General features: G+C 42.7%; 2 protein-coding genes across 2 annotated transcripts; one reads left to right on the top strand and one right to left on the bottom strand.

Annotated features, from left to right (window-relative positions):
• Nucleotides 1–389: 389 nt before the first annotated feature.
• LOC310942125 (protein translocase subunit SecA-like) lies at nucleotides 390–3980 on the top strand (the record flags this gene model as incomplete). The annotated part of the gene is made up of 1 exon (XM_083907433.1): nucleotides 390–3980. One exon carries the CDS (start codon nucleotides 390–392, stop codon nucleotides 3978–3980), a length of 3591 nt encoding a protein of 1196 aa, XP_083763559.1.
• Nucleotides 3981–6101: 2121 nt separating this feature from the next.
• ndrg2 (NDRG family member 2) lies at nucleotides 6102–20396 on the bottom strand. The gene is made up of 15 exons (XM_083885855.1): nucleotides 20307–20396; nucleotides 17505–17546; nucleotides 16013–16118; nucleotides 15779–15899; nucleotides 15454–15516; nucleotides 15298–15358; nucleotides 15105–15191; nucleotides 13565–13621; nucleotides 13348–13451; nucleotides 12810–12848; nucleotides 12657–12708; nucleotides 12479–12526; nucleotides 12346–12381; nucleotides 11231–11282; nucleotides 6102–10964 (listed from the first exon to the last, which is right to left on the bottom strand). The coding sequence occupies exons 1-15, from the start codon at nucleotides 20379–20381 to the stop codon at nucleotides 10801–10803; spliced, it is 1107 nt and encodes a 368-aa protein (XP_083741981.1). The 5' UTR covers nucleotides 20382–20396; the 3' UTR covers nucleotides 6102–10800.
• Nucleotides 20397–22480: the final 2084 nt, after the last annotated feature.

Raw genomic sequence — 22480 nt, 5'->3', positions numbered from 1 at the left:
TTTTGCGTTCCCTGGTAATATTTTTGCGCTCAGTGGTAATATTTTTGCTTTCCCTCGTAATATTTTTGCTCTCTCTCGTAATATTTTTTGTGTTCCCTCGCAATACTTTTTTTGTGTTCCCTCACAGTATTTTTTTACGTTCCCTCGCAATACTTTTTTGCATTCTGTTGCAGTATTATTTGTGTTCCCACTAGGGGGCCGCAACCCACAATTTGGGAATGGCTGGTTTATGTCACAAATGAATTTACTGGGTCCTAGGAGGTTAATTTAAAAGCAGAAAGTGAACATTTAAGTAACATCTATTAAAACATTAATTCATTTTAATTAATTATTAATTGTAATTTTAAAGAAAAACTTTTTTTTTCCTGTTTTGGCAGTTTCCCGACACAATGGCTGACCCTGGCTCAGATATCACATCTGAAGGACTGTTTCAAAGAGTAGTTTCTCACAGTGTTTTGTCTGCTGATGATGAAAAGCTTCTCATCAACAAGCTGAAAGGGCTGTGTACAAACATCACATGGGCATCGGCTGAAGTTGGTGAATTGTTTGAAGCTCTTCTGAAAAGATTCGAGTCAACAAACCAGGACAGATCACACCTGCTCTTATGGATGTTGGAAATGTTGCACTGTCTACAGATTCATTTCATCACTCCCAGCTGGAAGTCAACGGATCAGTCGGGAAAGACGCTGATGGAACTGGTCCAAGACCAGGGAGTCACAAATGAAGACCTTAAGAAATGTTTAGGTGAGGACACAGAAAAGGACCTGGATAAAATCCTTGAGGAAATACGGCACGAGAAGTTAAACCAAGTTGACGAAAAGCTTTTGGACGAGGTGAAAGACATCGTATCGTCCGTTTCCGAAGCACTTGATTCAAACAAAATGGGATCACTGCCAAGGGGCTTGAAAACAGACCTGCTGACGCTCTGTAAGGCTGCGCAACAAACACACTTCAGACCAAGACTGACTCAGATGGTGAGCTGGTGCCTGATGGCTCTTACCGAAACAGGACGGTTGATTCAGGTCGGTACAGGAGAGGGAAAGTCCTGCATCGTGGCAATGTTTGCAGCGTTCCGGGCGATGAGGGGAGAGAAAGTGGACATCATGTCCAGCTCGTTGGTCTTGGCAGAACGAGATTTAAAAGAGTGGCAAAAGTTTTACGAGGTCTTAAAAATCAGTGTAGACTGCAACACCAACAAACAGACAGACGAGCTTAAAGAGTGCTACGAGTGTCAGGTTGTTTACGGTACCGTGGAAGAGTTTGCTGGAGACTGGCTCAAGCACCACTTTCGAAGGATGGACATATTTGGGCAGAGGAAGTTCCAGTGTGCAATTGTGGACGAAGTGGACTCTTTGATGCTGGACAAAGGTCTCCATGTGGTCTATTTGAGTAGCGATATGCCTGCTTTGCGACATCTCAGTCCACTCTTGGCTTTCATATGGGCCACTACGAACCAGTACAGTAAGGTACGCTCCGGGACGTTCATCGGTCCCAAACTCCCCTTTCATCAAGTTGTCCTGAAGACAACGGGCAAAGAGGTGGACAAGTTCGCCGTCCTTCAGATGGCCGAGGACACCGGCTTACTGGCAAAAGGTTCCGTCTCTGACGTTAAAAGTGACTCGAGCCTCTTAACGGAGAAAACTAAAACCGTTACCGTTAGCCAGCTAGCCGCGTTCTTCAAGACAGTAGAGAAGAACTTCCCGTGTTGCAGGTTTGCTCTGCACCGCCTTAGCAAAGACGGCGCGATCGAGGAGCTGAGCAAAGAGTCGACGGGGGAAAACGGGGAGCGGCAAAAAGTTATTTTGCTGGACGGGGGCTTGTGTCAGTTCATGTATCCCGATGAAGAAGGAGCGCACCGAGCTTCAGAGGAAGACGTGAAAGAAGTCCTGCGTTTTACACCGTGTGAAGTCACTGAAGATAAAAGTCGCTGCTACATCCCGGGCTTCCTCTCAGATCTGGTCGAATCTAAGCTAAAGGTGTGGATTAAAAACGCATTCTACTCACAAACTTTGACAAAGGGTCATGAATACATTATGGAGGCACAAGGGATAACCCCTGTGGACTACAGCTGCACAGGGGTTGTTGAAAACTTCATGCAATGGACAGACGGACTACACCAGTTTCTTGAAATCAAGCACAAATCCAAGATGACCGACATGAATACCGTCACAAACTACATGTCCAACGTTGGCCTGCTTCAGAAGTACAAAGACCAGATCTATGGAATCTCTGGAACTCTTGGCCAACCAGCAGAGACCGAGACCTTGCAAAAAATCTACGAAGGCATCAAGACCTGTCGGGTGCCTTCATTCAAACGCAGGAAGCTATTTGAGGTTGAAGGAGTGATTGTGTCTGACGAGAAAGAATGGATTGAAGAAACCGTCAAAGTCGTCACGGCGGAAATCAACCCTACTCCGTACAGGCAGGGGAGAGCTGCGCTGATCATCTGCGAGACCATAAATCGAGCAAAGGCTCTCCACGACAGACTAGGAGAAGCTGTCCCAAAGAAAAGGCTTTACGTCAACAACAACAGGGACAATACCGCAATCTTTGCCGAGGAACTCGACGCAGGAGAAGTCATTATCGCAACAAACCTCGCAGGTCGTGGAACAGACCTTCGGGTTTCTCAGCGCGTGAAGGCAGCCGGAGGATTGTTTGTTCTGCAGACCTTCTTGCCCAACAATGCCCGAGTGGAGGCGCAGGCATTCGGCCGCACTGCGAGACAAGGATCCCCTGGGTCGGCTCAGCTCATTGTCTGCACCAGCCATCTGTCCGGATCAATTCAGTTGATGGTCGGGTTAGAAAAGCTACGAGAGAAGCTCAAGAAACTACTAGAATCTAAAGAAAGTACTTTAGAAGTAGATGGAACATCATTTTATCATGATCTTTTTATGATACAGTTGAGGATGTATCTAACAAGCCACAGCAATGGCAGATCCAAAGATCTGTGCAAGACACTGTCACTGATCTTGTCTGAAAACTCCAAGACAGAAATAAAAGCATCTAAAAAGTCCAGAGACGACTTAGTGGCCAAAGGACTTGCAAGGTACTTGAATCATGACATCCGGAAAATAAAGAAGAAAGAAGAGCTCTTCACTCACTATCTGGCCACACTAGAAGAAGTGCACAAAAACAACAAGCCATCCGCTTCTTACGTGTCTGCCCTGAACGAATTCTGGGGTATGTGGCTACTCACAGAGTTCAAAACAGATGAAAGTGTCGCAGAACTGAAAAGCAGACTGAGCCGAGACCTGGAAACAGCCCAGCAAAAACTGAAAAACAGAGAATCGCCGTCTTCAAACCTGCACCACTACACCACCTTTGGCAATGAGCTACGTGAAGAGGGAAACCTCGCAGAGAGTATCCGGATGTACACAAAAGCCATAGAACAGGATCACGATTGGGCAGCGATCGCATATTACAACCGTGCTTTTGCATCTTTGAAGCTGCACCAGGATCCAAACTGCGTCAGTCGAGCTCTGGAAGATTTGAGGAACGCGCTCAAGTCTTTGGATCACTACATCGAACAAGCTGAGGCTACGCTACGTTACGCCACACAACAAACCGACGAACCCGACAGGGATTCGCGCACCAGATTTGAGGAACACCTCAATGTCAGATTGCTTATGTTGCTGTTTTTGAAGGTCAAAATATGTGAGGCCGTGAAGACGATAATCCAGGCCAAAATTACAGATGGAGCTCTGTCAGTGGTAGAGAGTCATTTCATGTTCCTGCTTCCACGAGAGCATTTACTGCTATTTGTAGAACCTAGTGTTGAAATTCTCCACCATCGACGTGACAGACTGAGGATCCAACAGACCTTCAATGGCCCAAAATTTGAGAGTTTCAGAGAATTAATGTCTCTTAAATCCCTGGGCCTGACTCATGTCTATTCTTTAGACATCCAGCTCCCTGTGAGGGCCCCAAAGCAAAGCAACACAAAGCAACAGCAGAGCAACACAGGCTGTCATATTTTATGACTGGAGGATTTAGAAGGGTTCAGTTCGGTACAGTATGGGACGTATTGTTTTTGCGCTTCCATTAGGAATAGTACCAAATTACCCAGCCCCAACCATAGGGTACCATACAGTCAGGGCTCCACCCATGACAGTCAGCTGATTGGGCATAAGAAAATGTCACTCATTGCTCACTCCTCTTCAACGCCCCCCGAACTGTCACATATTTACATTAAAGCATTTTAGCAGACCCGTTTATCCAAAGCTTACAAGAGCAGAATAAGCGACATAGAAGTAGTCTTGAAAAGAAGTCCACTAGATAGGCCCAGTGGACTGATGGAGGGTGGGAGTGCCGAGGTGGATCCAAGTGTAGAAGGAGATGGGGTCGGGGGGTAAAGGTGAGTGCTAGGACATAAGATGCTCTTGGAAGAGCTGGATCTTCATCTTCTTCTGCCGCCTTGACGTGGGGGGCCCTTGGGGGTGGTGGGCCGTGGGCTTGGGCCGGGCTATCTTCGTGCTGCGGGTGGGGGTGAAGGGCTCTGGGTCACTGCACACTGTGGCCCGCGGGGTCCCGTGGGATGGGGTTGGCCCCTGGCGGGAGGGTGGTTTCCCCTTGGGGTCTGCGTGTCGAGGAGCCGGGCTTGTGCGTCCTCTGTCTCTGAGAGGGGCCTGGTGGGGACCTGCACGCGGGTGACCGACTAGCTCTGGGGGTCCTCGGGGTGGGGATGGGGTGGGGCGTGGGCCTGGGCTGCCCCTGGGAGATGGGTGGGGGCTGGGGGCTGGTGAGCACCGTCGTGGTGGTCTGGGTAGGGGCCCCGTCTCATCTAGGGGGGCTGTGCTGATCGGTGGCCTACCCCTCTGCTCTGGTGGTGCTCGTGGGGCGCTGTGGTATGTCCCTGGCCTGGCCGGACCCCCCCTTCTTTGGACGGGGACCTGGGCGGGGTCGGGGCACATGGCTCTGCCAGTCAGGAAGCTGGCATCCTACGGGGGGGTTGCACTTGCCCACCTCTATTTCCCTCCAGGATGCATACACCTCCCCACATACATTTAGTGGAGCAGCTGCTTCCGTGTCCCTGCTAGCTAAAAATGCTGATTTTCTGACAGTGACAGTTTACTAACCTCACTTTTCCCAGTTGGAAAAAAATAAAATAATAATAAGGATTCATTAAGGGTTAGGGTTAATAATAATAAGTCATTTTCATTTTACTGATCAAATAAGTCAGGATGTATATTTTATTGAACCTTTTTTTGATGTGTTTACGTTTTTTTAATTTTTTAATTTAATCAATCTTAAGGGTTAGGGTTCAAAATTGTCCCTTTTTCACTTTCACTTACTGCTGAGAAGTCACATGACTTTTAAGAAACAGACAATGAAGCTGCTGAAGAATGTCGACTTATCTTTGTTATGGTTAACCCTTTGTAATTGAGGAAGTCTAATCCTGTGAAAATCTATGAATGTAACAAAACAAAACCCACGGAATATTCCATTATTTTTTACATTTTATACACATATCAACTGTTTTAATAGGAATAAATTAGATTTTTGTTTCAAATGACAAGTGAATGAGAATGTTTTTTATATTCTATAAAATGTGTGACAGCACAACTATTTTTGATTGACAGGCTTTATTTTTGGAGAACGATTATACCCTTTATTTCAATTGATTGTATTTTATAATAATAATAATAATAATGATAATAAACCAAGATTCTATTCTCACACTGTGTCTGAATGATTATTGTTTTTTTCATAAGAATTTACTGTTTTGATGGATTACAAATGTGTGCTTCTGAACAAACTCTTTGTTTAGTCAAGTCATTACTGCCACCATGTGGTAGAGATGTGTCACTTCAGTTGTTGGCTTGGAGCAGAAACAATTTAAAGACTTGTAAATGGATGCATTTTCAGTTCAATTAATGTTTTAATTCGTAAAAAAGAGGAAAAAAAAATTATCAATAGAGGTTTAACATCGACAAAAAAAAATTTGTTTATCTTTTTCCCTTTTGAAATGTTTCCCTTCTCACTTTTTGAATTTTAAAAATTGCAATTGGCAAAAAAAAAAATAATAAAAAAAAATAAAAACAGGACACAGGTTATTTTTCATTCAATCATTTATTAATATTTAAGTTTACTTTTCAGGGTGCTTATTGTGTTACACTGAGAATTTAACCACACAATTAAATTTGATTGTATTCTTTTTTTACCTTTTTAAGATTTTTTTTTTAAATTATTATTTTTTTGTTAATTATATTATTCTCCCTTATCGGTGCTAATGCTAAAAAAGTTACACGAGAGCTATCACACAGTTAAGTAAGTTTGTGAGCACACTGGGACGGTAAACTGACACTTCACATAGAGCGGAAAAGAAACCCCCCCCCCCAAAAAAAACTAATAATAATACAAGGGGATAAAAATGAAGTGAGACAAAAATGGAGACGAGCATTTACAATCACACAGGCCAACGCTCCAAAAGAAGCTCTGCTCCTCTTTCGTTATTTGGCTTTTTTAAAATTCAATGCTTCCCTCTTTTATCCCGTGTCTGATTTAAAAAAAAAAAAAATCCCATCCAGATTTAATTTCTACGGAGCCCCCGAAGTGACATGAGAAAAAAAAAAAAAATTAGAAATTTCGAGTTTCAAAGTCGTTTACCAAAAAAATATTGTTTAATAGAAAAAAAAATACGAAAAAATATTTTTTTGAATTTTTTTTTTCTCATCTAAATTTTTGTGAGATGAAGTCGAGATCTCGAGTTTTCAAAAAATTACGAAAAAAAAAAAATTTCAAAAAAAATGTTTTCGCTTTTTTTTTTTTTTTTTTTTTAATTTTCTTCATATTTTTTTGGGAAACTCCATTTTAAAACTCGAGATTTAAAAAAAAAAATTTCGTCATTTTTTTTTTCGTCATGTCACTTCGGGGGCTCCGTAAAATTCCATCGGGGAGGGGCAAAAATATTTACACTCTTCACTCTGGACGGCGTCGTAAAACCCATTCCGAAGACCTTCCGACGACGACTTAACCATCACTTCTCATTCATACGAACTTCATCCAAAAGGTTTGTCGTAAAAGAAGAGTTAGCATGTGGACTAATAACGAATATTCATTAATTTTTTTTTTTAAACAATCCGTGCACACAGGTTGAAAAAAATTAGCTCCACAGATACTGGATTGTTTTTTAATTTTACGGGTCCTTTACGCGCGCGGTCAAAGGCTAACGGCTACATGAACGCGTCACACGGCAGTGGTTAAGCTTTCGTATTGATCTGCTGTTGAAACATGAATTCAGTGACAAGAGTTAATAATAACTGATGCTCAAAAAGGTGCAAACATTTCTGCCGTTGAAATTTTGGGCCTTTCGGTTTGGCAGTTAAATTTGTTTGGTCTTTTGTCAGGTCGGCTGCGTCAGATACTGGCTGATTATATATCGCAAAACACGTGACCTCTGTGGCGACGCCTCTTCTCCACCTGGTGGCAGTGAACGGGCTGGTTCATGGTCAGGAATAACGGCAATTAGTTCCCCCTGTACAAACTTCTTAAAAAGCTTTCTGGAAATATGCCAGACCTGTATGTGGCGTGGAAACGCCACGTTAGCTTGTGTGCTAGCAGTCAAGCTGCTGCAATTTTAGCTAAATTTAAAAGTGAGACAACACTTTCTCCCTAGCTACACGTTGAATCACAATGAGTGCTAGCTAGCTTCAGTCATTAGGGCAACATTTTTTTTTACATATGATACAAGTTGCTGCGTTTCCGCTAAAGGATCAAACATTTGGCAAACATACTAGCGTTAGGCTAGCAGCGTCTCATTGTTAAGGGATGGTTGGGAACCAGGAAATGCCAGCAAAGATGGAATTAATGCGACATAAATATCGATGACAGCACCGTTTATTTTTGACGCTAATGGATTCTTGATACCCATCTGATTATCACTAAACTTTTGTAAAGGACCCGGACATTTGTCCTTTTCTGGCTGCATCTGCGCTAGCAAGACACACAGATAAACACACACACACACACACACACACACACACACAAAATTATTGTTGAATAAAGTCGCTTGTTGCTGGAAAGGAGCGTGCGTTAATTCTACCTCTAAGTATGCTAGCTGGGTTTGTGAGGACTGTAACCACGTAAGGGCAAGGCTAATGCCGAGTTCACGCCAAATGGGATTTTTTTCGCGCTGCATGATATAAATTCCAGAAAATGGCCGTATTTTGGCTGTAAAACAGAATCATTGGGCGTTTCTTTTCGCACTTTCAGAACGCCTGCAGAGAAGAAACCGACATTTTTTACGGGGTTTCACAACACAGTTTACTTCCAACGATACTTTCGCACGACGAGCAGAAATCGGGAAATCCAGGCCTAGCTAGAAAGTCGTCAAATTAGCTGTTGTAGAGCTCCGGGTGCCCACACCCACACAAAAATCATAATTTTCTTTCGTTTAGGTGACCTCATCCGGAGAGTCTCAAGCGCTGATTGGTCATCGCGTCAACCCAGAACGTGAGCACAGTGACCCCTTCTGGCCACATCTGGCACTGCAGTACAATATCCATCCTCGCATTACTACTCGGTGATGTCATGCTCCCTGGTAAGTAGCACGCGAGAGTCGATATTAGCACGTGAAGCAAAAGACGGGGCCAGCAGCGTCGGAAGCACTATTCAGTGTTAGCGACGGGGTGCTATCTTGCTAGCTAGCTAGCTAAAGCGCGCAAACACTCCCAGTCTCGCATCTCTTTTGCGTTCACCTGCCGACACTTTCATCACAAAACACACCTGCATTTTCAAATCCACGCAACTCATGAGCGGAATATAAAAGACGATCTTGTTGCTATTCACGCATGCAACTTCCCAACTGAAAGAAAACAAAAAAACTAAAAAAAGTTCCGCTTATACTTCCTGGAATCCAAAGGGAAAACAAGACAGTCACGTACAAACGGGGCAAATGGAAGACGTAAAGAACCTGGCAACGTCACGGATAACGGGGTCCACCGCCTGACCACTTCCTGTTTCCTTCGCTGAGGCAGGTTCACAGATTAGAAAAAAACAACAACAAAATAAACATAACACGATAACTAGAAACTAGCTTAAAAAGTAGTAGACACACATTGTTATAAGTATCTCCGCTATAGTATGTTTCTTTTTTTTCTTTTTTATTCTAGGTTATTTTTAAACTCATAAAAAGAAAAGCGTTGTTTTTTTCTTCTTCTTCTATTTCATCAACATTATCATTAATATTATTATTCGCTTCAGTATCGTGAACAACATAACCGTTAGCATCAAGAGCAATAACATTTTTACTACTGGTTTACCCAAAGGTGAGCGGTCGCTATCGACCGCGACCTTCGTCTTTATTGAAGGGCTCTAACGCCACTTTTCCGTTGTACAGTTCTAGCACGACTCGACTTTTCCATTAGCGTTAGTACCTGGTACAGGGGACCCGATACTAAGATGTGACGTCATCAGACTGCCGGCCACTGATTGGTCAGAGAGCGTCGTCACCGGTAGAGTCAGGAGCGCGACGTCCGACGCAAGAATCAAAAAACGAACTGTAGATCAGTTAAAAATCCTGAAAGCTGGCGATCGCGAGCCGAATCACTTCCACGTTCAGTCGGAATATCAGTATCAACGATTCGGTGAACAAATCTTTTGAAACGAACCGATTCTAATGATTCAAACAACTGTCACTGACCGTTTGTGTAGCATATAAAACGATGCCACGGCAACGTTTCTCGCGGCCGTGCTAAGAAGGAAATCTCGTGAGTAGATCGTGAATCCCGAATCACAACCACATCAAGTCGGATTTCAGTTCAGTACTGAATGATGATTCTGTGAACGAATCTTTTTAACTGATTCTAATGATTCAGTTAGGGCAAAAAACAACCGTCATTGCCCGTTTGTGTCGCGTATAAAATAACGTCACGTTTCGCGCTACCATGGCTCCACCCAAGTTGAGGACGTACCAAGAAGTCGCGGAAAACGACGTCATCAGACTGCCGGCCACTGATTGGTCAGAGAGGTTCATCACCGGTAGAGTCATAAGCGCCGACATCCGACGCAAGAATCAAACCGAACAATGACGAATCCTGAAAACGTGCGTTAATCTCCAACATTTGGCAAAGGAAATATCGTGAGGAGATCGAACGACCGCGTTCAGTCGGATTTCAGTTCGGTACCGAACGACGATTCTGTGAACAAATCGTATGAACGAACCAATTCTAATGATTCGGTTACGCCCAAAACAACCGTCACTGACCGTTTGTGTCGCGTACAAAACGACGTCACGGGGCAACGTTTCTCGCGGCCGAGCTTAGAAGGAATCGTCTAAAGTCTCGTGAGTAGATCGGGAATCCCGGATCACAACCACGTTCAGTCAGATTTCAGTTCAGTACCGAGCGACGATTCTGTGAACGAATCTTTTGAAACGAACCGATTCTAATGATTCGGTAACCCGGCCGCGCTACGACGGCTCCGCCCACTTCAAGGACGTTCTATGAAGTCACGGAAAACGACGCGACTGAAAACCGAGGCGAGTCGTGCAGGAACTGTATCATGGAAAAGCGTCAAAAATGGCTGCAACGGAGGGAGGGGAGAGTAAAATGGCCGCCAATCTCTTCATATCGCCTCATGTTTTAAGGGATTTGAGGATAAATATTATGGCGGATTCGCTTCCATCTTCTTCTCTACCTCTGTCTGTTCGCCTCTACTGTGGGGGGGTGACGGGGGTTTGTGTTCAGTGACAAATTTGTTTGTTATTCACTCCCTCACACTCTCTCCATCATTCTCACACTCTCTCCATCATTCTCTCACTCTCTCTCTCTCTCTCTCTCTCTCTCTCTCGTCTACAGGTCTTCAGCAGGACACCTCCATGGTCTGGGAGGGGCTGGACGGCATCTGGCCGCCCTGCGATCCCTGCGACAGCGTGCGGGAGCGCGAGCGCGAGCCGTCCATGGAGTAGGAGGAGGAGAGGGAGGTGGTGCGCGAGCGCGACAGGCGAGTCATGCACGAGGAGGCCACTGTGGAGAGGAAAAGAAAAATTCAATTATTGTTATCAAGGAGCAACGTAGCCGCCTTTTCTTAGCGTCGGGAAAGCTAATTTTTTTACGATTCAGGTTCATTCATTTGGGGATCTGACCGCAGAGAAAGACAACAAATGAGGAGGAGGAAGATTTTAGACGCAACACAACAGGAAATAAGACATTCTATACAGAAAAAAATGCATTGAAATACAGTTAAACGTGACAATAATTGACTCTATTCTTAATCTCAGAGGTGAACTTACTGTAGCCCATGCCCTGGATGAAGTACTTGAACGCCTCGGTCAGTTTCGCGGGCTGCAAACACAAAGATAAACAAAAGACCAGCACTTAAAATGATGTCACTTTTAGTAGTATTTTTATTTGTATTATGACCTGAACTTTGTCATTTACAGTAAATGTGAACTAAAAGAAAAGTTTTAGTTCTTTTTTGTGGTTTTCGGACAAAAATCCCTTTTCCTCTATTTTTTCATTTTGTTTCGAGGCCAAAAATCAAGTACAAGTAGATTTTCTGCCGTCTTAAAGCTGTAGTGCGTACATTTTAAAGATGGACTAATTTTGATTCAAAACACGGTCAAACTACACGTGATTTAAGTCCATCAGCGCAACACGACTCTCTCCATTTGTTTATCAGCGTAGCAGTTTTATAGCATAGCATAGCATTACCGCGCTGCACACAAGTGAAGGAAGTGATTTGTTTTAGGCGTTGAGCTAATAAACAGAGACGACTGCTAACAGGTTCGAGTTTGAGTTGAACAGCAGTTTGACGGGATAAATGCTGCGTTCCATTTACCTCGGAACTTGGAAGTCTTCGGAACTTCGAGTGAAATCATCTCAGAGTTTGTCGGAAAAAAGCACACGGACGTAGAACATCTCTTAGGCTAGCCAGTGTTAGCTATACCAGTCGATAAGAAAGCTCTGCATTTACAGAGTTCGGGGGCCGTTAGTGTGTAAGAAAACGGCCTTGAACTCGGAAATTCCGAGTTCCGACTACAAATGGAACACATCAAAATCCTTCCCGTCACTGCCCTTCCCTGCTCTGCTGCTGTATACACACAAACGCTCCCTCCCTCAGGCCTGATTTGAGTCCCAAAGACCAAACAGAGGCAGAAACAGCGACATCATCAACAACGACAACAAATGTCGGCAGTTACGCACAAAAGTTACGCACCGCAGCTTTAATCTGCTTATTCGGAGCTAAGCTAATCAGAAAATCCTCTTTACACATCCTTTCTTACACAGATTATTGTCTCAAACAGATTATAATCTGAAAATTGCTCTTGGTGTGTGTTTATTTTATACCAATGTATTTATTTTAAGCAGGAAAAGACAACAAATCAACAAGAAAACAACTTGTTACCTGGGTGAGCTGTGGGAGACCTCCAGCATCGGCCATCTGTGGAGGGACGAGAGAGAAAAAGCACAAATATAGATAAAAAATTACTGAATTAAACAAAAAAAACAAAGAAAGAGAGAAAAAAGGGGATTTTTACCTTCAGGAATGAGGTCGTTGTTGGGTCCAGTTTGCTGTTGCACTCCACCTGGTGGTGACGGAAGGAAAATCAATACATTTTTAACGACAATTGACACAATAATCAATAAATGTCAAAAATGTTTGACGTTTTGGTACAAAAACATTAAAAATACGTGTTAGACGTGAAAGAATCTTACAGCGGCTTCTTCGTACGGAGCCTGATCACCGACCACCAACATCACTGGGCACCTGAGCGCAAAGAAGAAGAAGAAGAAGAATTTATTGTTTTTTTATCCGACAAATAATTATAATATGTGTAAATAAGGACGTTAAATGTATGAAATATTTACTTGAAGGTGCTGCTGCGGTCGATGCTCAAGTCTCTGCGGCTGAATGCGAGTGAAAAGAGAAGCGTTATGCTAGTAGCAATAGGGCGCTAGCTAGCTAGCTAGCTAAAGCCTGTCGACACTTTTATCACAAAAAACCCCGAAAATATTATGATTGACTGTTCGATTGACTCACATTTTTTATTTCTGTTCATTTTTTTAACAGAGAAAATACAAATACTAAGAGAAATTAACGTCTATGTGGTCAGTGGTGAACAGTAAAGGGACATTACACCATGTTTTCATATCTTAATGTAAAGGAAATTGTATTTTTTTGACAAATACACTAAATTTAACACATCCATTCACTTATATAACATCTGTTCATATCTTTCATTGTTTTTGTCCATTTTATTGTCTTGTAACTAAACTAAAATGTAAAGTAAAATGTAATGTTTGTATTTACCTTGTTTTTTACTCTGATTTTCCTGTATTTTCTCACTTGTTCTTAAATATAAATGATATAACTCGTGACTTCGTTTTTTTTTAATTTTTTTTTTACCTGTTGTAAGTTTTCCAGAAAAGCTCAATGTTGACCAAATTCGACGCTTTATTGATCCGGTCTCTGTGAGCGTGAACCAGCTCTGTGTTTGCACACAGCTCCTCCTGCAGGACAGTCAGGGAAATTACACCGTCACAAAAAGATATTAAAACAGTGAGAATGTGACCTCAGAAAACGACAAAATGTGAAATAAAAACATTAAGATGTAGTTCAGTACCTGACTGAAGAGGTGAGAGAGGATCTGATCTGTGAGCGATGATGTCACTGAGCTGAGCTGCAGAGAGAGAGAGATAATAATGATTTAATGATGATTTAATAATGTTTAATAATGATTAAACATAATAATGAAGTTGAATGTGTCCACAGTTAATCATCAAAGCTTCTCTGAGGCCAAAAAAACACACACAAAGTCACATGATTTCATTAAAGCGACATCGACGCTAAAGTGACTCCACAATAATCACATCATGTGTCTGTGCAGCCGAGGGTGGAGGAAGCAAGGGAGCAGGGAAGGAAGGAAGGAAGGAAGGAGGGAAAACCGACATAGACATTTTTTAAATAAAGGATGAAAAAGAAAGACATTTTCTTAAGGGAGAATGTTCTGAGTGAAAGGATGAAGGAAGGAAGGACGTAAAAAAGAAAAGGAAGCATCTACTGAAGGGACGAAGGAAGGTAAGAAGGAAGGAAGTATCTAATGAAGGAAGGAATGAAAAAAGAAAGAAAGCATCTACTGAAGGGAGGAAGGAAGAAAGTATCTAATGAAGAGAGGAAGGAAGGACAGAAGGAATGAAGGAAGAAAGCATCTAACAAAGGGAGAAAGGAAGGATGGAAGGAAGGAAGTAAAAAAGAAAGAAAGCATCTAAAGAAGGGAGGAAGGAAGACAAAGGAAGGAAGGAAGGAAGAAAGAAAGCATCTAACAAAGGGAGGAAGGAAGGATGGAAGGAAAGAAAGCATCTAACAAAGGAAGTAAAGAAGGAAGGAAGAAAGAAAGTATCTCATAAAGAGAGAAAGGAAGGAAGGAAGGAAGGAAGGAAGGAAGGAAGGAAGGAAGGAAGGAAGGATGGAAGGAAGTAAAAAAGAAAGAAAGCATCTAATGTAGGGAGGAAGGAAGGAAGCATCTAACAAAGGGAGGAAGGTAGGACAGAAGGAAGGAAGTAAAAAGCATCTAATGAAGGAAGGAAGGAAGGAAGCATCTAACAAAGGGAGGAAGGAAGGATGGAAGGAAGGAAGGAAGTAAAAGAGAAAGAAAGCATCTAACAAGGGAGGAAGGAAAGATGGAAGGAAGTAAAAAAGAAAGAAAGCATCTAACAAAGGGAGGAAGGAAGGATGGAAGGAAGTAAAAAAGAAAGAAAGCATCTAATGTAGGGAGAAAGGAAGGAAGCATCTAACAAAGGGAGGAAGGAAGGATGGAAGGAAGTAAAAAAGAAAGAAAGCATCTAATGTAGGGAGAAAGGAAGGAAGCATCTAACAAAGGGAGGAAGGAAAGATAGAAGGAAGGAAGGAAGTAAAAGAGAAAGAAAGCATCCAATGAAGGGAGGAAGGAAGAAATGTAGGATGAAAGTAAGGAAGGGAAGAAGGAGGTAAAGAAAAATGAAAAGAAGGAACCATCTGAATGAAAGGGAGGAAAGAAGGAAAGAAGAATGAAAGGAAGACGGAAAGAAAGGGAGGATCGGAGGAGGAACCATCTCAATGAAGGCAGAGAGGAAGGGAAGAATCATAAAGAACAGAAAGAGCAGAAGATAAAAAAGAGAGAGAACCTTCTGAGTGGCCCAGTCGATCCATCCTCGAGCGTTGGGGTCGATGTTGACCAGAACCAGACCTTCGACTGAGTCTGGATTAGCGAGCTGAAGACAGAGAAGAAGAAGAGAAGACGTCGCTGCTGTTTCTCCTCCAAAAAAGAGCAATAAAGTTTTGTTTTTATTGAACGTCGTTGATGAAACTGTGACTCACTGTGAACTTGGAGAGGATGAACGCTCCCGCTCCGACGCCGATGCCGATGACCGTACGGAAACTGAGGGAAGAAGAAGACGAGTTATAGTTAGTGTCGAGATTTTCAAAATAAGAGCTTTTTAAGACGCAAATGAAATCGTTTCCTCTTTAACTCACTTGAAAAACTGGAGGACGGCGGGAATCATCTCAGCGATGGTGTCCATGGAGGGAAACTGGTAACTGTGAGGCGAACAAACAGAGCAAAAAGATCAATAAAGTTGAATCAAAATCACGAGCTGAGATGAGAAAGCGGCGGAAGAAGAAGAGGAAGAAGATTTTCTTTAAACCTCTCGACAAGAACGTATCAGATTTAGAATTTTTAAGTCTTTTTGGAAAGAGATTAGGTTTTAAGCCGAGCAGAGAAGATTGTTTTCCACTTCTGGGAAGATTACGCTTGATAAAATGAAGGTTACCGCAGGACGCGGCGGCAATAATAACGTACCCTGTTGGGTAGGCGGCGGCGCCCTCTTCCTGTCCCGGAGCGTCGACGTGGATCACGGTGAAGTGCTTGATGATCTCCTGCATCTCCTCGAACTTAAAGAGCGGCGAGAAGCAGCTCTTACCTGATAAAGAGAGAGAGAGAGAGAGAGAGAGAAATGAACATGGTGAACACGAGCGAGAGATTATCGGATTAATCTGAAAGAAAAAAAAAAAAAGGGAGTTTTTTTTAACGAACCGTCCAGGCCCACGTCGTGGAAGGTGAGGATCGCGGGTCTGCGGGTGGTTCGCGTGCCGTGAAGAGTCACGTGAAGAACTCCATGAGGCGTCTCCACGCTGTGCTCCTGGAGAGAAGAAGAAGAAGAGTTAGAGGGAGATGAGAGAGAGGAAGAAGAAGAGGAGGAGAACAGAGTGGGAGAAGAAGAAGAGTTAGAGGGAGATAAGAGAGAGGAAGAAGAAGAGGAGGACAGAGTGGGTGAAGAAGAAGAGTTAGAGGGAGATGAGAGAGAGGAAGAAGAAGAGTTAGAGGGAGATAAGAGAGAGGAAGAAGAAGAGGAGGGAGATGAGAAAGAGGAAGAAGAAGAGTTAGAGGGAGATAAGAGAAGAAGAGGAGGTAGGAAAATAGGTAGGAGAGGTAGAACAAGAAGAAGGAGGAGACGACAGGAGTAGAAGAAGAGTTAGAGGGAGATAAGAGAGAGGAAAAGAAGAGGGAGACAGAGTGGGAGAAGGAGAAGAAGTAGGAGAGGTAGAACAACAACAAGGAGGAGAAGACAACATAGTAGAATAGGAGTAGAAAAAGAGTTCGGAGATAAGAGAGAGTAAAAAGAAGAGCTGGAGATGGAGTGGGAGAAGAAGAAGAGGTAGGAGAGGTAGAACAACAAGAAGGAGGAGTCGACAGGAGTAGAAGAAGAAGTAGAGGGAGATAGAGAGGAAAAAGAAGAGGAAGAGGAGGTAGGAGAAGAAGAAGGAGAGGTAGAACAAAAAGAAGAAGGAGAAGACAACATAGGAGTAGAATAAGGTTTAAAGGGAGATAAGAGAGGAAAAAGAGAGATGAAGATGGAGTGGGAGGAGAAGAGGAGGAAGTAGGAGAATACGTAAGAGAGGTAGAACAACAAGAAGGAGGAGACGACAGGAGTAGAAGAAGAGGTAGAGGGAGATAAGAGAGAGGAAAAAGAAGAGGAAAAGGAGGTAGGAGAAGAAGTGGGAGAGGTAGAACAACAACAAGGATAAGACAACATAGGAGTAGAATAAGGGTTAAAGGGAGATAAGAGAGAGGAAAAAGAAGAGATGAGAGAGTGGGAGAAGAAGAAACGTTAGAGGGAGATAAGAGAGAGAAAGAAGAAATAGAAGAAGAAGAGGTAGGAGAAGAAGTAGGAGAGGTAGAACAACAAGGAGAAGACAACAAGAGTTGATGAAGAGGTAGAGGGAGATAAGAGAGAGGAAAAAGAGAGATGAAGCTAGAGTGAGATAAGAAGGAGGAAAAAAGAAATAGAAGAAGAGGAGGTAGGAGATATAGAAGAAGAAGACAACAACAAGAAGAAGAGTGAGAGGAAGAAGTAGAACAAGACGATGTCGGAAAAAGAAGGAGAAGATCATGTTGGAGAAGAGATGAAGTAGCAATGAAGCAAAAAAGGAGAAAAAGAAATAAGTAGGAGAAGGTGAAGATGTAGCAGGAGTAGGAAAAGAGGAGGAAGAAGAAGAAGAAATCATAAATCTTCAAACCCTCTCACCTGTCCCTGGTCCAGGAGAATCCTCGCCGCCAGTTCAGCGTCCTGTAACGATAAAAGACGTCCTTTACGTTTTTTAAAGAAAGCAGACGTCGTCTCAGCTTTTACTCACTGGAAAAACAACGTTTGAGGAAACTGAGGCGCTTTAAATCTTACATGTACTGAAACATGAACACACACATATGAAAATACACCTCATGACCTCTTCAGAGGAACAGGTGGTTTTTATCTGCTAATGAATTATTATCAGTGTTGAAATGTATGAATGAGCAGTTTGTTCTTGTTGTTGTTGTTGTTGTTGGAGACGGCAGGAGAGCTTCTGCAGGTTCTGGTGATGAGATTATATAAAGGTCGCCGCCTCAGTCAACAGAAAGCATATTTGAAAACTGGATTATGGATCTGAACGTGCGTCATCGGGATGGATGACGACGAAATCTATGGCCGACATGATTCTGAAAGCGTTTCCTGAGGAACAAACAGTGAACCCTGACCACAAAGGTCTGTTTATGGTCACGTGTGGCGTCTGTATAAAAAGGTTAACGCTGTACATGATCATGATGTCGTAAAAAATATCTACTTCAAAACTGTACGGGGAGCCGTGAGAGAAAAAGGGCGGGAAAAAAAGTTCCGTGTTAATAAATCTCCAGACGTCAAGTGACTCGGTTTGTTTACGTTTGCCGCCATTTTGGATGGAAAACCAGACCGATGCTAGTGCCGATATTAAGACGTTCCTACGCACTTGAAATTTAACAGATTTTATACGTCCGATCCTTACACTGCCCCCTGGTGCTTTTCAAGGGTATCAACCTGGAAGTATCCCAGTATTTTCAACTTTCTGATACTTTCCTTCGTCCTAAACAAACAAGATATTAAAGTTAGCGTCGGATTCTGCAGCTAATATGAAGTGTTCGCGACGAAAGCGAAAATCGGCTCCCTTTGGATTCCCGTCGCTCCCGTCTTCTACGATCACTTTAAGCGTGATTTATGGCAGAGTTTATTGTCAGTTGTCGGAGTTCATAGCTCTTGTACAACAGTTAGCTTTACTAAGTTAATACAAAAAGGGCGGTAAAAAAGTTCCGTGTTAATAAATCTCCAGACGTCAAGTGACTTGGTTTGTTTACATTTGCCGCCATTTTGGCAGGAAAACCGGACCAATGCTAGTGCCGATTTTAAGAAGCTCCTACGCACTTGAAATTTAACAGATTTTATACGTCCTTACACTGCCCCCTGGTGCTTTTCAAGGGTATCAACCTGGGAGTATCCCAGTATTTTCAACTTTCTGATACTTTAATTCGTCCTAAACAAACAAGATATTAAAGTTAGCGTCGGATTCTGCAGCTAATATGAAGTGTTCGCGACGAAAGCGAAAATCGGCTCCCTTTGGATTCCCGTCGCTCCCGTCTTCTACAATCACTTTAAGTGCGGTTTTATGGCAGAGTTTATTGTCAGTTGTCGGAGTTCATAGCTCTCGTACAACAGTTAGCTTTACTAAGTTAATACAAAAAGGGCGGGAAAAAAGTTCCTTGTTAATAAATCTCCAGACGTCAAGTGACTCGGTTTGTTTATGTTTGCCGCCATTTTGGCAGGAAAACCGGACCGATGCTAGTGCCGATTTTAAGACGCTCCTACGCACTTGAAATTTAACAGATTTTATAGGTCCTTACACTGCCCCCTGGTGCTTTTCAAGGGTATCAACCTGGGAGTATCCCAGTATTTACAACTTTCTGATAAACTTTAATTCGTCCTAAACAAACAAGATATTAAAGTTAGCGTCAGATTCTGTAGCTAATATGAAGTGATCGTAACGAAAGCGAAATCAGCCCCCATTGGATTCCGGTCGCTTCGTCTTCTACGAATACTTTAAGTGTGATTTATGGCAGAGTTTACTGTCAGTTGTCGGAGTTCATAGCTCTCGAACAACAGTTAGCTTTACTAAGTTAATACATCTTAGTACGAGGTGGTTTTCAGGGTTAGTTGCGGGTCATTTCCAAGTCTCCCCACCATCCACTAACTTAAAAAAATCGGACTTTAAAGCTTGAATTTTGCCACGTTTTTATCGCTGTTGCACCAACATCCTCTATTATTTCCATTTTATGTCAGTAGAGAGCGCTGTGGTTCAACTGGGGTCCAAAATCCACCTTTTTTTAGTCAAGCTAACACAACGGTTTTGTTCCTAATGAACATCGTTACCCAACTGCGATCTGCACGTCTTTGGACGCGCAAAACGGTTCGGATTAATGCCATAAAATGCACGTCTTTTTGTTGCTTCAGAGCTGCGGTTCCCCTATTTGTCCCCCAGGTGTCAGCGGTAAAGAAAGACAGCTCTGTCTCCATTCTGCAGCGGTGCATCTGCACGGCAACATCACCGGTGCAGCAGAGCGGAGGAGCTGCTGCTGCCCCTCGGCTCCACTGGGCTTTGACGTCAGCCTGATGAATGTGGAGCCAGAGCTGCAGATATATGCTCACACACACACACATTTATAAACATAAACCTGCTTCCCCTGAGGACACGGCATTGTCTTCAGATGAAAAGCTTTTATTGACGTATGTACGTAATTCCCCACGCAATTAAATAAGAAATAATGCACTGCTTTGACTCTGACTCTAAAGAGACAGGGCTATAAAACGTCCTTATTGTTGTTTTTTTTAGGACATTTTCTGGCATAAACACTGACCTCGTCAGGACCACAAGTCCTCATGGAGACCAAAACCTGGTCCTACTGAAGCAGAACCTCATTTTCCTTAATTACGCTAGGGATGTCCAAAACCTGTGTGTGTGTGTGTGTGTGTTGCACAGTCTCTGACCTTGGTGGAGTCGGCCTGACCCGTGAGTAAAGGCTTGTCCTCAGTGATGGCGATCTCCTGCATTTCTGTTGTCATGGTGCTTCACTTCCTGTAGAGGTGAAGAACAAGAACACAAGAGCATTAATGTGCTGTGTGATACTGTGTGTGTGTTGTGGGTATATCACAACATCCTTTAAACAAACAACTAAGACGGCGTGGACGACACACAACACACACACACACACACACACACACACAGTAATTAAATACAGCGTGTAGCTGTTGTTCCTTGGGGACGTGATGAAAGTTAATTAGTGATCAGCAGCAGCAGAGAAGAGCTCAGACGGATTTTTGGGAAGAGGAACAAAGCAAAACGGGGAGGAGTAGACGACCATTTTAAACATATTGTAGAAGCTAATTAAAGTCTGATTTAAGTCTGAAGAAGCTGCTAATTAAAGTCAGACTTAAGTCTGTTAAAGCTGCTCATTTAAATCTGCTTTAAGTCTGTAGAAGCTCCTCATTAGAGTCTGATTTAAGTCTTTTTAAGCCGCTAACTGATGCCCACAGAAGTTGTTATTATAGGTCTGTAGAAGATGCTAATTTAAGTCTGTAGAAGATGCTAATTTAGGTCTGTAGAAGATGCTAATTTAGGTATGTAGAATTTGCTAATTTAGGTCTGTAGAATTTGTTGATTTAGGTATGTAGGAGTTGTTAATTTAGGTCTGTAGAAGCTGCTAATTTAAGTCTGTAGAAGATGCTAATTTGAGTCTGTAGAAGATGCTAATTTAAGTCTGTAGAAGATGCTAATTTAAGTCTGTAGAAGATGCTAATTTGAGTCTGTAGAAGATGCTAATTTAGGTCTGTAAAAGCTGCTAATTTAAGTCCAAGTAAAGTCTGTAGAAGTTGCTAATGTAAGTCAGTAGAGGTCGCTAACTGATGTCATCAGAAGTTGCTAATTAAAGTCAGATTTAAGTCTGTAGAAGTGGCTAGTTTACGGCTGTGGAAACTGCTAACTGATGTCCACAGATATCCTTTTTTCTGCCATCATCGTCCGTTTGTTTGTACGATGACGAGTCTACGATAAAAGAAAAAAAACACTTGACTTTTCTTTGCCCCACGTGTGTGTGCGCGCGTCCGTGCTCGTGCCACAGTTCACACCCTTTGACTTTGACCTTTGACCCCATGGACTGTACGTGAACTACTGATCTGGACTTACGTACACACACACACACACACACACACACACACACACACACACACACACACACACACACACACACACACACACACACACACACACACACACACATCTATTTATTAGCCTTGCACAGTTTGTACTTTTCAGTATTTCTCTCCATCAATAAAATCTGCTTTTTTTTTCACTTGTACACTTTGTTCTTTTCACTCACTCAACATCATTATTATTATTATTTTTTAAATCGCTGCAGTGGAATCGCGATATTATTGCGTTTTACTGATTGTATACTGAAAATTTAACTTTGGTGGATTAGCAAACAAAAATAAAAATTCACATTTCTGTCCACTAGATGGTGCCAAGTGCTCACTGTGTACGACATAAATCCTATAAGTATTTTGCTATATTGTGATAATATTGTATCGTATCCATAACCGTCAATAAACGCTACGACCACCGTGACGAGGTCAGCATGCGTCAGTTAGTTCACTTCCTGCGTCTTTGTTGCGTTTGTTGCTCAGAGTCATTTTAAACAGGTTGTGGCAGCTGTTTGTTGATGTGCAGCCTCTGACTGATGGTCAGTGTCTGTCTGAGACTATTTATACACGTCTGGCATGTTGTGAATGGACTGCAAGTGTAAAACTGTTAATACACACACACACACACACACACACACACACACACACACACACACACACACACACACACACACACACACACACACACACACACACACACACACACACACACACACACACACACACACACACACACACACACACACACACACACACACACACACCTATCTACCGTAAAGACAAGTATATGGGTGCAAAGCTCTTTTTCTCTGCTTCCCAGTATCCATGCATCCTAGGAGTTACAGCGATGAGGAGTACGCATGCCAAGAAGGGTTAAACGAGCTAGTTGTGCTAGTAAAGTGTGAAAGTAACAGACGCTGAACAAAATTAAAATACAAAATTATACTTTAGACTTTGTATAT

Source organism: Microchirus variegatus, assembly GCF_963457635.1.
Source record: "Microchirus variegatus genome assembly, chromosome: 2".
Taxonomy (NCBI): domain Eukaryota; kingdom Metazoa; phylum Chordata; class Actinopteri; order Pleuronectiformes; family Soleidae; genus Microchirus; species Microchirus variegatus.
Note: the sequence above shows the minus strand (reverse complement) of the source record. Positions and strands in the feature narration are given on the sequence as shown.